The sequence below is a fragment of the Muscardinus avellanarius genome (assembly GCF_963383645.1).
Source record: "Muscardinus avellanarius genome assembly, chromosome: 12".
Taxonomy (NCBI): Eukaryota; Metazoa; Chordata; class Mammalia; order Rodentia; family Gliridae; genus Muscardinus; species Muscardinus avellanarius.
Genome location: NC_137798.1, coordinates 6,391,031 through 6,403,685, shown reverse-complemented (window position 1 = coordinate 6,403,685; position 12,655 = coordinate 6,391,031). Strand labels below are relative to the sequence as shown.

At 47.5% G+C, this 12,655-nt stretch overlaps 1 protein-coding gene across 1 annotated transcript in view; it reads right to left on the bottom strand.

The window, feature by feature from the left end:
* Positions 1 to 2,101: 2,101 nt before the first annotated feature.
* The window catches only part of LOC308270852 (RNA polymerase-associated protein LEO1-like), a gene marked incomplete at both ends in the record, with an annotated part of 27,882 nt that continues 17,328 nt past the window's right edge, over positions 2,102 to 12,655 (bottom strand). The window contains 5 exons of the mRNA XM_080707009.1: positions 2,102 to 2,209; positions 4,949 to 5,046; positions 7,154 to 7,340; positions 10,561 to 10,696; positions 12,462 to 12,596. Of these exons, the coding sequence (XP_080563135.1) occupies positions 2,102 to 2,209; positions 4,949 to 5,046; positions 7,154 to 7,340; positions 10,561 to 10,696; positions 12,462 to 12,596 (664 nt within the window). The remainder of the gene's footprint in view (positions 2,210 to 4,948; positions 5,047 to 7,153; positions 7,341 to 10,560; positions 10,697 to 12,461; positions 12,597 to 12,655) is intronic.

The following is a 12,655-nucleotide window of genomic DNA, read 5'->3' as shown; positions in this document are numbered from 1 at the left end:
CTGAGTCCACAGGAAGCTTCCAGAAAGTTCTAGGGACAAACAGGAAGGAGCAATCTTCTCTGTTTTCCAAGCTTGCAGTCTGCCTTTAGCGCCCCCTAACAGGGTAGCTGGCAGAGGAAGCCGCTGGCACAGCCTCACACAAATAGGAGAGGCTTGAGCCAGCAAGGTGGCACACCCCTGGGATTCCACGAGAAGGGAGGCTGAGATAGGAGGCTTACAGTCTGGAGACCAGCCTCAACAATGTAGCATGACCCTCAGCAACTTAATGAGACTTTCAATAAAGAAAAATAAAAGGAGTCAGGCGAGGTGTGCAAGCTTGTAATCCCAGCATTCAGGAGGCTGAGACAGGAGGATAGCAGTTGAACAGCCTCAGCTACTTAGGCCCTTTGTAACTCACTGAGACTCTGTTGCAAAATAAAGAATTAAAAAAAAGGCAGGCGTGGTGGCTCACCCTTGTAATCCCCGAGCTTGGGAGGCCTCATGAGACAGGAGGATCACAGGTTTGAAGCCAGCCTCAGCTACTTAGTGAGATCCTGTTTCCAAATAAAAATATAAAATAGGTCTGGGAATATACACCGGCGGTAGAAAGCCCCTGGGTTCCACCCCCAGTACCATACACTAAATAAATAAAGAAAGAATAAAAAAAAAAAAGCTGGGTGTGGAATCCCAGCATTCCGGACCAGAGGATCACAGTTCGCGGACAGCCTCAGCTACTTAGTGAGGCCCTCTGTTACTTAGTGAGACCCTGTTTCAAAATAAAGAAAAAAAAAAATAGGGCAGAGGGTGTAGCTCAGAGGTCAAATGACCTTGGGTTCCATCCCCAGACCCACAAAAAACAAAAAAAGACACTGTTCATTTATTTCACTTTTTTGTGTGTGTTGTGTGGTACTAGGGATGGAATCCAGGGGATTCCTACCTTCAGGCTACACTCCCAGACTTTTTTTTTTTTTTGCAGTTATGGGGATGGAGCCCAGGGGCATTTGACCTCAGAGCCACACCCCCGCCCTATTTTTATTCTTTATTAGGGCCTCACTAAGTAGCTGAGGCTGTCCACGAACCCAAATCCTCTGGTCTCAGTCTCCTGAATGCTGGGATTACAAGCATGCACCACCACACCCGGCCCAGACTTATATTTTAATATTTATTTGGAAACAGGGTCTCACTAAGTTGCTGAGAGCCTCACTAAATAGCTGAGGCTGGCTTCGAACCTGCGCGATCCTCCTTATATCAGCCTGCCAAGCGGTGGGATTACAAGCATGCACCACGCCTGTTTTTTTTTTGTCTTTAGACAGGGTTTTGGTAGGTTGCTGAGTCTCGGCACCGTGCTGAGGACGTCCTCAAACCCGTGATCCTCCAGTCTCAGCCTCCTGAGTACTGGGCTCACAAGCATGCTCCAACTTGTCTGCCCAGTGATTAAATTCTTTTTTTTTTTTTGTAGGTCTGGGGATGGAACCCAGGGGCATTCAACCCCCGAGCTACACCCCTGCCCTATTTTTTATTCTTTATTTTGAAACAGGGTTTCAGTGAGTTGCAGAGGGCCTCACTAAGTAGCCGAGGCTGTCCGTGAACCGCGATCCTCCTGTCTCAGCCTCCCGAATGCTGGGATGACAAGCGTGCCCACCACGCCTGGCAATTAAATTCTTATAAACAGGGGGAGCTCCGGAGACTGAGACCCACTACAGACACCAGACAAAGAAGGGCTGGTGGAGAGGGAGGCAGGGAGGCCCCTTCCCGGCAGGGAGCTCGGCCCGCTGGCTTTGGCTCAGCCCGCAGGCTCCAGAACTAGGAGAGAATAAATTCTCGTTTCATCCAATCTGTGGCACGTGTGGGAAGGCCAAGGGACCGAGAGAGTCTCTGGGGCTGCCTTTAACTCTGGGACCGGAGAGTCCGACGGCGGCCCGGCAGCGGGCGCGAACAGACCGAGCGTGCTTTGAGGAAGGCGCTCCTGAAACACAGGCACCCGCTTCTAAGGGTTTGTTTTTATTACAATTAAAATTACACAAATGCAGATCAATCCATTTCGATCCAAATAACTCATGCTTACATCGTATTTATAAACAAACTATACAATAGAACGTATAAAATGCGTCCCGTTCAGACTTTAACCCTCCTCCTCCTCCTCCTCCTCGTCGCTGATCACATACTTCTTAGGCTTCTTACTGGCTTTGTCATCTTCGTCTGCTTTTCTCTTTCCAGAAGGCTCACCTTCCTAGATAGATAAAATAGAAAAAATCTTAAAGTCAATACAAAATTCTTTTTTCTTTTTTTTTTTGCAGTGCTGGGGATGGAACCCAGGGGCATTCTACCTCTGAGCTACCCCCTATTTTTTATTCTTTATTTTGAAACGGGGTTTCACGGACGTGCAAAGGGACTCGCTCAGGGCTGGCCCTGAACCGTGATCCTCCTGTCTCAGCCTCCCGAATGCTGGGATTACAAGCGTGCACCAACACGCCTGGCGCATTTTTTTTTTAAAGAAAAATCTCACCTTTGGGAATACTGCAAATAAACAGAGCCTCATGGTACCTCCCAATTTTTATTCACAGTTTTTGCTTGCCAAGAAATAAATAGCATCTGCTTAGCTGAAGGCTTCTGTTTGCCAACAGTTCAACAGATTGCAAATGCACCATTAAGATGTTACTTCATCTAATTTCAAACAAATCTGTTGCGGATTAGCATAACAAATGTTGACCAGTTATTTCCAAAAAGGGCTGGGGGCCAGGCACACACCTGTAATCCCAGCACTTGGGAGTCTGGGACGGGAGGATTGCATGTTTGAGACCAGCCCAAGCAATTTATGGAGGCTCTCAGCAGCCTAAGTGAGATTCTGTTTCACAACAACAACAACAACAACAAAGAATTAAGCATGTGACTTGGTGGCAGGACACCTTTGGATTCAATCCCCACTACCATCAAAAAAAAAAAAAAAAAAAAAAGGCGCACGCTTGTCATCCCAGCATTCGGGAGGCTGAGACAGGAGGATCGCGGTTGGAGGACAGCCTCAGCTACTTAGTGAGGCCCTTTGCAACGCAGTGAGACCCTGTTTCAAACTAAAGAATAAAGAATAGAGCTGGGGGTGTAGCTCAGAGGTAGAATGCCCCTGGGTTCCATCCCCAGTACTGCCAAAAAAAAAAAAAAAAAAGCTTTGGGAAATATTAAATGTTATAATTAATAAACAGAATGCTGCTTCACATGAGAAGAGTTCACGGACGCTGCAGTGATCGCACTTCACAAGCCTAACAGGAGCACAAGACCATGTCCTGCAGTGCGGGGAGAGTCCCTGGACCAACCCTGTCACTGAACACAGCTCCCGCCGATTGTTAAAGCAAATCAACATAACCGTGAGAAGAAAACACAATCAGCGGCCAAAAGCTAAGGGAAGCCAGAAGCCAGAGTGAGGTGAGCGGGAGGCAGTGCCCCACACCTCTCCCCGACGACGTCAACACGCCGCTGAAGCAGGACTCAGCACACGTGACAGTCCCGGAGCCAGTTTCCCAAGCAGCCGCTCAGTGGGCCGCAGCAGGAAAGACCACAGTCAACACAGAAACGAGACGCACGGGCAGGTTCTGACAGACGGGTCAGGTCGCTAGGATGTATCTGCATGCTTCTGCTCTAAAGGATTATGAGAATAACTTCTGATCTCGAACATTAGAACGAATCCGCAGGGTGAAGGCTAGAAACCAGCCGGGCGTGCTGGCGCACACTTACGATCCCGGGACCCACACACACAAAAAGACCAACTCTCAGCCATTCTGTGAGGCCCTCTGCAACTCAGTGAGACCCTATTTCCAAACAGGGAATAAAAAAAATCTCCAGAGGGAGAATGCCCCTGGGTTCTATCCCCAGTACTGAAAAAAAAAAAAAAAAAGAAAAAAGAAAAAAAGAAAGAAAAAGATGGCACAAAAAAAGAAAACTTTATCTGACAGTGAATCTGATAACGGCAAATCAAAGACAAGATGCTGCTGACAACCAGGGGCGCTGCCAAAGCTGAGCCTGCGGGAATAACTGGTGCCGCTGACAGTCATGGAGAATTCACGTTCCTCATGAAAAATACAGATTCAGATGAGGCCAGCAAAGAAGCCAATATGAAGTGTCCTCGGATGGTAATTGCATTTACTTATTTATTTCTGTGGTTCTGGGGATGGAACCCAGGTGCCTTCTATCTCAGAGCTACACCCCCAGCCCTGTTTTATTCTTATTTTGAGGCAGGGTCTCACTGGGCTGATGAGAGCCTCACTACTTGCTGAGGCTTGCCCTCGAACCCGTGATCCTCCTGTCTCAGCCTCCCGAGTACTAGATTACAAGCATGCATCATCACGCCCGGCTTGTAATTGCTTTTTATGAAGAGACACTAACTTGGCATTCTTGTCTAGAGGAGGAACCTCAACAATTCTGTTTTTTATATACATTTATGTAAAATCTGAGCCCTGGTTTTCACTAAGTTGCTGAAGCTGGCTCTAACCTGTGATCCTCCTGTCTCAGCCTCCCAAGTCTCGGGATTACAAACGTGCACCATCATGCATGCACTCATTTTTTTTAAATTATAGAAATAATTCATCTTTCCTGGGCGTGTTAGCGCATGTCTATAATCCCAGTACTTGGGAGGCCGAGACAGGAGGATCACAGGTTCTAGGACAGCATCAGCAAGTAGTGAGACTCTCAACATACCAAGCCCCTGTCTCAAAATAAAAATTTTAAATAAAGCTGGGGGTACAGCTTGGAGATTGCAAGCCCCTGGGTTCAATGCCAATACCACACAGACACAAAAATGATTAAGAGGAGAAAAAGGAGAGAAGTGTTTTGTGACCTGTCCATCCCGAACGATCTGTCACTCCCTGGACGAGCCCTTCCTCAGAGAGGACTCTTCACCCGCCTGCAATGGCCCCCAGACGCCCGCCCACAGCCCCGCTCGTGTCAGGAGCCGGCGTGGGGCCGCCCGCGCCCGGCTCACCTCGTCACTGTTGAGCTTCTTGGCCTTGAGCAACCTCTGGGCCTTGTCCTCTTCTGACCCCTCATCACTGTCTGAGGAATAGATCCTGGCTCGCTCCTCTGAAAGCACAGAAGTGAGACTCAGTGACTTTAAAACAACGCGACCGTGTGTCCTTGGATTTTCCCGGTGAGAAGATCTTCAGCTCCCTATGTATATTTCCTCCAAAGAACAAAATAATTCTACCTCCGAGCTACACACCCGTCCTGTTTTTGTTTTTGTTTTTCCAAACAGTGCCCCATGAGGTGCTGAGGGCCTCGCTAAATTGCTGAGGTTGGCCTCAAACTTGCAATCTTCTCTCTCAGCCTCCCAAGTACCGGGATAACAGGTGTGGGACACCACGCCTGGCTAAACATAATGTTTTCAATATGTTGAAGTGAAGGCGATTTGCCCTCCCCCAATTCCCATCCCCCTCTGCCTGGCTGACCACTGCACGGAGCTGAGCACCACTTACCTTGTCCATTAGGTTTTAATTGCTGGGGAACTGGATAGTAAACACCCATAACCCTAAATGCAGCCTTAATATTTTATTTTTGTGGCATAATTTTATAATTAACCTTTTTTTTGTGGGAAACTAGCATTGGTTAAAAAAAAAAAAAAAAAAAAAAAACAGGTCACTGTCCTACAGTCCTGTAAGTATTTATAGTCCCAAAATAAATAACAGGTAGATAAGATGTAACAGGTCAACAGACTAAATGTACTTGCTGCAAAAAAAAAAAAAAAAAAAAACCCAAGAAACAAGTTTTATAGAGTGGCAAGAGAAAGGAAAATGTGTTTTTTTATTTTTTTTTTGGGGGGGGGTGTCAGTACTGGTAATTGAACCCAGAGGCATTTTACCTCTCAGCTACACCCCAGCCCAATTTTTCATTCTTTATTTTGAAACAGGGTCTCATTGACTTGCAAAGGGCCTCACTAAGTAGCTGAGGCTGTCCTCGAACCGCGATCCTCCTGTCCCAGCCTCCTGAATGCTGGGATGACGAGCGTGCCCACCATTACTGGCTGTGAATGATTTTAAGATTTATCACTAACAGGACAGCATCAGGATGCGCTGCCATCCAGGATGCACCTTACACTGCACTGTGCTTCCCAGAGCTCTGTCCAGCCAGGGGTGAGGTCCAATGGTGAGCACCTGCCCAGCATCACAAGGCCCCCAGCACAAGAAAACAAAGAAACGAACCAAGGCTGTGTGCAAGTCAATCGGGAGAGCGTGAGGACCTCATTTTGCAGACCAGGCACATGATATTCAGGGCTGGCTGGGCCTTCACTGGCTTAAGGCTGATAAAACCAGAGCAGTAAGCCGGGCGTGGTGGCGCACGCTTGTCATCCCAGCATTCGGGAGGCTGAGACCTGGAGCATCGTGGTTCGCGGCCAGCCTCAGCTACTTAGTGAGGCCCTCTGCAACTCAGTGAGACCCGGTTTCAAAATAAAGAATAAAAAATAGGACTGGGGGTATAGCTTGGAGGTAGAATGCCCCTGGGTTCCATCCCCAGACCACAAAAAAAAAAAAAACAGAGCAGTCAGAGTAGTATGTTATGTGCCAGCCTCTGAGCCAACTATTACAAACATCCTACTTCTTTCAATCTTCAAAATAATCTCATGTGAGCCGGGCGTGGTGGCGCAGGCTTGTCATTCCAGTACTTGGGAGGCTGAAACAGGAGGATCGCAGGTTTGAAGCCAGCCTCAGCAACTTAGTGGGCTCTCAGTAACAGTGAGACCCTGTTTCCAAATTAAAAAAAAAAAAAAAGGTCTGGGGATGTAGCCTGGAGGTAGAAGGCCTCTGGGTTCCATCCCTAGTATCCCCCCCCCAAAAAAAAATCTCACATTGCAAGTACAATTTAAATAAGTTGTTTAAGCCAGGCGTGGTGATGCACACTTGTAATCCCAGCATTTGGGAGGCTGAGACAGGAGGATCGCGGTTCGCAGACAGCCTCAGCTACTTAGTGAGGCCCTCTGCAACTCAGTGAGACCCTGTTTCAAAATAAAGAATAAAAAAAAGGGCAGGGGGTGTAGCTCAGAGAAGAATGCCCCTGGGTTCCATCCCCAGTATCACAAACACAATATCCTGAGTACTGTGGGGTTGGAGCCCCAGATCCACACCCACAGAGTAAAACGAGACGCCCAGTGACTGTGACCTTTAGATCGCGCGTGACGACGCTCCGCCCCACGCACCTCGAATGCCCCCTTTGTATCGGTTCTTGATGGCGGCCAGGCTGATGGACTCCTCGCCCTCCTCCTCCTCGTCGTACCGGTCCGGCTCTAGGTAGCTCGCACTCAGACCCCGCTGGTGCTGCTTCTCCCTCATTCGCCGCTGCTGGGACTCCCTGCGGATGGACGCCCGCAGCCGCTCCTCTTCTTTCTGTAAAGCAGCAAATGAACTGTTTGCCACTGTGTGTGTGTGAGTGCGTGTCTGGGGCTGGAACCCAGGGGCATTCTACCTCTGAGCTCCACCCCCAGCCCTATTTTTTATTATTTATTTTGACACCGGGTCTCACTGAGTTGCAGAGGGAATCACTAAGTAGCTGAGGCTGGCCGTGAACCACGATCCTCCTGTCTCCTCCAAATACTGGGATTACAAGCTAGCGCCACCGCGCCTGGCTCAGTCCTTTATATTTTTTACTTTGAAACATGACTTCACTAAGTGGCCGCAGCTGGCTGCAAAACTGCGCTCCTCCTGAGTACAGGGATGACAGCCAAGGGCCACCACGCTGGGCCCAAAACCACTTGCTCTGATTGGAAGGTGATGGGAAGAACCCGAGCCTGGAGTCCATCTTTAAGCCATAGCCACCGTCACCCGCAGCCTGCGCAGCCAGGCTGATGGCCAGGGCGCTCTGCCAGGCTCTGGGCTGAAGGGAGGCGGCTGCCATCCTGAAAGGGGCCCGAGAGAGGACGACGGGCTGCTGAGGGATGGGAGGAAAACGAGCATCTTTGGTGGTCTCTGATGCTGCTGAAGATTTATTTAGTGGAGAAGCCGACAAAGCTCCTTTTTCACAAAGAAACGAGCAAGCTGCTACTATAATGAAGACTGACGGGCACGCGCCTGGAGGCTGGATGGGAGCCCAGGGCCTCTCACCGAGGAACTCAGATGAGCTCCTGAGGGACGGCGTGCTCCACGGGCGCTTACAGATATCACCGCCGCGGGGCTGTGTGTCCTCCAGCCCTGCGGGATGGAAGCCTGAGCAACACAAGGCCTGTGCTGGGGTAAGGAGGGAGTCCAAACAGCTGAACCCAAGGCCTAACTCAACAATGGTTCCGTGAGCAACGTGGATTTTGCCACTAATGTAACTTCTCTATGTTTCTAGTGTATTTACGGATTAACCTGACAGTACTGGAACCAGACATGCTTGTTTATGCCCAAAAATACACTGTTACAGTTTGTCTCCTGCAATTAAAAAAATTCATTGGTACAGTTTGAACAAAGAGAAAATCATATTCATAGTAATGAAATCTCGCAGAGCGTTTCCTTATATTTGTAATTGTTAGGTGAGCTACTTTTCTCCAGGGACTTTTTCATTCTTAGGACTAATTCCTACCACTTACACTTCAGATTTTCTCACTGCTTATAGATCCCCCGGAGACGTGGGTATCAGACTGTGACAGACAACAGTTCCTTCTGACAAATACTGGACATGATATTTGCAAGTTTATATATGAACATGGCATGTTATCACTTGTGAAATCACTGACATTTAGAGGCAGACTTGAGTGACACAGTTTGGAGCCACAAGTAGTAATTTACTGTAATACAACCTGAATTATAAGTACATTTCCCTCAATTTTATACCCCTTTCGGCTTTGTGTATCTTTTTAATCAGGTCTAGAAACTATGTCCATGCCTATTTATTTTGGGTCTACATTTAGATTTTATGAGAGTTGTGGCTATTAGAATTTCCTCTTCTGCAAAATAGCATCTGGTTTTGGAGTTGGTGGGCTGCAATAATACGGGGTTCACTCCTGACTATGTCACTCCAAGTACTTTTGGATCATTTGGCGTGGTGTGTGTAATCCCAGGACTTGGGCGGCTGAGACAGAAGGATCCAGTTTAACAGCCAGCCTCAGCTACTTAGTGAGGCCCTGCTTCCAAATAAAGAATTTTTTAAAAATCAGGCCAGAGGTATAGCTTAGAGATTGAATGCCACTGGGTTCAACCTCCTGTACCACACACAGAACAAGTTTGGAATCTAAGTTAATAACACTTTATTTATAAAACATCTCTTAATGTGTTGTGAACACTAATTATTTCAAATGTGTTAATAATGTGTCTTTGAAGCTGGCTGTGGTGGCGCACGCTTGTCATTCCAGCATTCGGGAGGCTGAGACAGGAGGATCGCGGTTCGCAAACAGCCTCAGCTACTTAGTGAGGCCCTCAGCAACTCAGTGAGACCTGGTTTCAAAATAAAGAATAAAAAATCGGGCTGGGGGTGTAGCTTGGAGGTACAATGTCCCCGGGGTTCCATCCCCAGTACCAAAAAAAAAAAAAAAAGCCGCTATTTGCTGACAGAAGAGAATAACTCATATTCTATCGGCTCACACGTTCTCAGTACGGTTCTGCTCCTGTCCACAGACCAATACTGAAATCTGCAACCTTTGAGCTTTTTACAACTTATGTGCAGGAGTGTTTCAAATACTTCTCGACAAATCTTGTTTTGTATTTCTGGAAGAATGTAAATAATCTTTTAGGCTGCTTTAAACCGATGGTCCCAAGTTGAATATTTTTGAGAAACTGGTTCCCTGTTAAGCCATTGAGCATTTCAAACCAGTGATCATATTCCTGTCATGTTTAAGCCAAATACATTAAGCTTGTGATAGAAACTATCTTCTTGCTTTTTGGAGTACAATTCCTACACGTGTAATTACTTGAATACTTTCTGAGATCACTAACACGCCAGGGCAATTCCCGCTGATTGACTGATTGATTGATTGATTGATTGACTGATTGATTTTTTTATTTTTGCGGGTCTGGAGATGGAACCCAGGGGCATTCGACCACCAAGCAACACCTCCTGCTCTATTTTTTATTCTTTATTTTGAAACCGGGTCTCACTGAGTTGCAGAGGGCCTCACTAAGTAGCTGAGGCTGTCCGCGAACCGCGATCCTCCAGGTCTCAGCCTCCCGAATGCTGGGATGACAAGCGTGCCCACCGCGCCCGGCATTCCCTCTGATTTAGATGGTCCGATATAATCTCACCCAGGAAGCTTCAAACATTAATGGCTTAGTCTTGTGAATTTGACCAGTTCTCTGTCATCATTTAACAAAACCAATAACTGGCACAACTTCTCACGCTGTGGTTTCAGTCTCTGCTAGTTCACACTGCATGTTTATTTTAGACAGTATTTTGTTAAGAACAGTGTTTGTACTGGTTTAAATAAAATGTCAACATGAAAGTAAAAAAAAAAAAAAAACCCAAACAAAACCCATAACCCCATCGCTTGCTCTTTGACAAATCAAATGCTTAGGAAATCACTGTAGCTCCCTGTTTGTGTCAGCGGGGTGGGGAAAGGTGGGCCAATACGATGAGCAGACATCTGGGAATGCTGTTTAATATGCCAAGAGTCCCAAACAGAGCCCAGCAACACACCTTGATCATTTCCGTGCGCCGGCATTCGGGATCACGCCCGGCCATCGGCAAGATCCTAATCTTCTGCGTCTTTGAACATCTGTCTGCAAGTGACAGCGTCATCTTCCTGTGTGTGGCGCTGTCCGTGGAGTGAGGTCTGTCAAAAATTAACAAAACAGTCTCAGTGCTCCCCCAAACACCCGTGAGCCAGTCACAGCCATAACACAGAAACCAGAAGCCAGCGACCACTGCTTTTTCTCCAGGTAGAACGGGCAGGCAGCAAGCCACATACAACAGGCGAGGACTGTGAGCCCGCTCTGGTCTCTAGTTCACTGGGACACTTTCATCTCACAAGTGAAGTGAAAAACAGAGGCTGGGGTACAAAAGGGCTTCTAGAAGCGTAACAGGTAGGCTTGAGGAGCGTGGACTGGACGCCATGCTACACGTTTCAGACACATTTGACTTAACTGTCACAGTTACCCTATGACATAAGCATTACGTTTTATACATCGGAAACAGAATCGCACAAGGTCACACAAATGGAAAGTGAATCCAAATACAGATATCCAATTCCAAAACCTAAACTCTGACTGCTACAATTCTTAAAAAAGCTAAATCATAATCAATACTATCATGGCCCCTTGAAAGAGGAACACTCGCCAGAAGGCTGGTCTGCTTATAACTTGAAAGACCAGTTGGTCATGGGGGAACCCGCTTGCAATCCCAGTACTTGGGAGGCTGAGACAGGAGGATCGCAGGGTTGGGGCCACCTTCAGGTACTCAGTGAGGCCCTCTGCAACTCAGGCCCTGCTTCAAAATAACCCCGCTGCTCACACCCACCCACCTCTGAAGACACGCAAACCACAACCTCTAGTTAGAAACTGGTCCACCAGATCAAGTTTACCGAAAAGGAAGCACACCCTGACCAGCAGAGGGAAGTATTGTACAACTTCTTTTAAAATATTCATTCATTCATTTATTATTTATTTTATGGTCCCAGAGATGGAACTCAGGGGCATTCTACCTCTGAGCCACACCCCCAGCCCAATTTTTATTCTTTTTTTTTGTGTGTGTGGTACTGAGGATAGAACCCAGGGTCATTCTACCTCCGAGCCACATGCCCAGCCCTGTTTTTTTATTCTTTATTTTTGAAACAGGGTTTCATTAAGTTGTGGAGGGCCTCACTAAGTAGCTGAGGCTGTCCATGAACCGCGTTCCTCAGGTCTCAGCCTCCTGAATGCTGGGATTACAAGCATGAGTCACCACACCCGGCTCCCAGCCCTATTTTTTATTTTATTTATTTATTTTATTTTTATTTTTTGCAGGTCTGGTGTAGGAACCCAGAGGCATTTGACCTCTGAGCAATACCCCCTGCCCAATTTTTTATTCTTAATTTTGAAAGAGGGTCTCACTGAGTTGCAGAGGCCTTATGTCCGCGATCCTCCAATCTCAGCCTCCCAAATGCTGGGATTACAAGCGTGCGCCACCATGCCCGGCTCCTATTTTTTAATCTTTATTCTGAAACAGGGTCTCACTAAGTGGCGGAGGGCCTCACTAAGTAGCTGAGACTGGCCATAAACCACGACCCTCGTCTCAGCCTCCCGAGTGCTGGGATTCCGAGCGTGCGCCACCACGCCTGGCTATTTCACGTTTGGCAGTTATAAAAATCACTGGAATAAACCCACATTCTGTTATACCAGAGGGCTCTTTTAAGCCTGGTTGACGAGGCTAGGTTCCCTGAGAAGGGGGAACTTCTCGTGTACTTGACAAATAGCCTCTGAGCCTGAAGCCTCTGAGCACCCGCGCTTCACCCTCGATGGAGCGCGCCGCGGGGTGCATCAACCGCAATGCAGTGGCGCGTACCAGGGCGCCGAGGCCTCGCTGCCCTTACCATAACCGACCACGTTGATAAGAATGGTTACCTGAAGGTGAGTTTTGTTTTAAAGACGGCTTGTCCCTGTAGACCAGTACCTTGTCTTATAAACAGATGATTGTGGTCACCCTGCAGCGGGGCTTTGTACACGTCAAACACTTCGTTGCCTAAGTGTAGGGACATGCTGGAGAAAAGAAACACATCACATTATTTTTTATTTTACTTTTTTGTGGTACTGGGGTG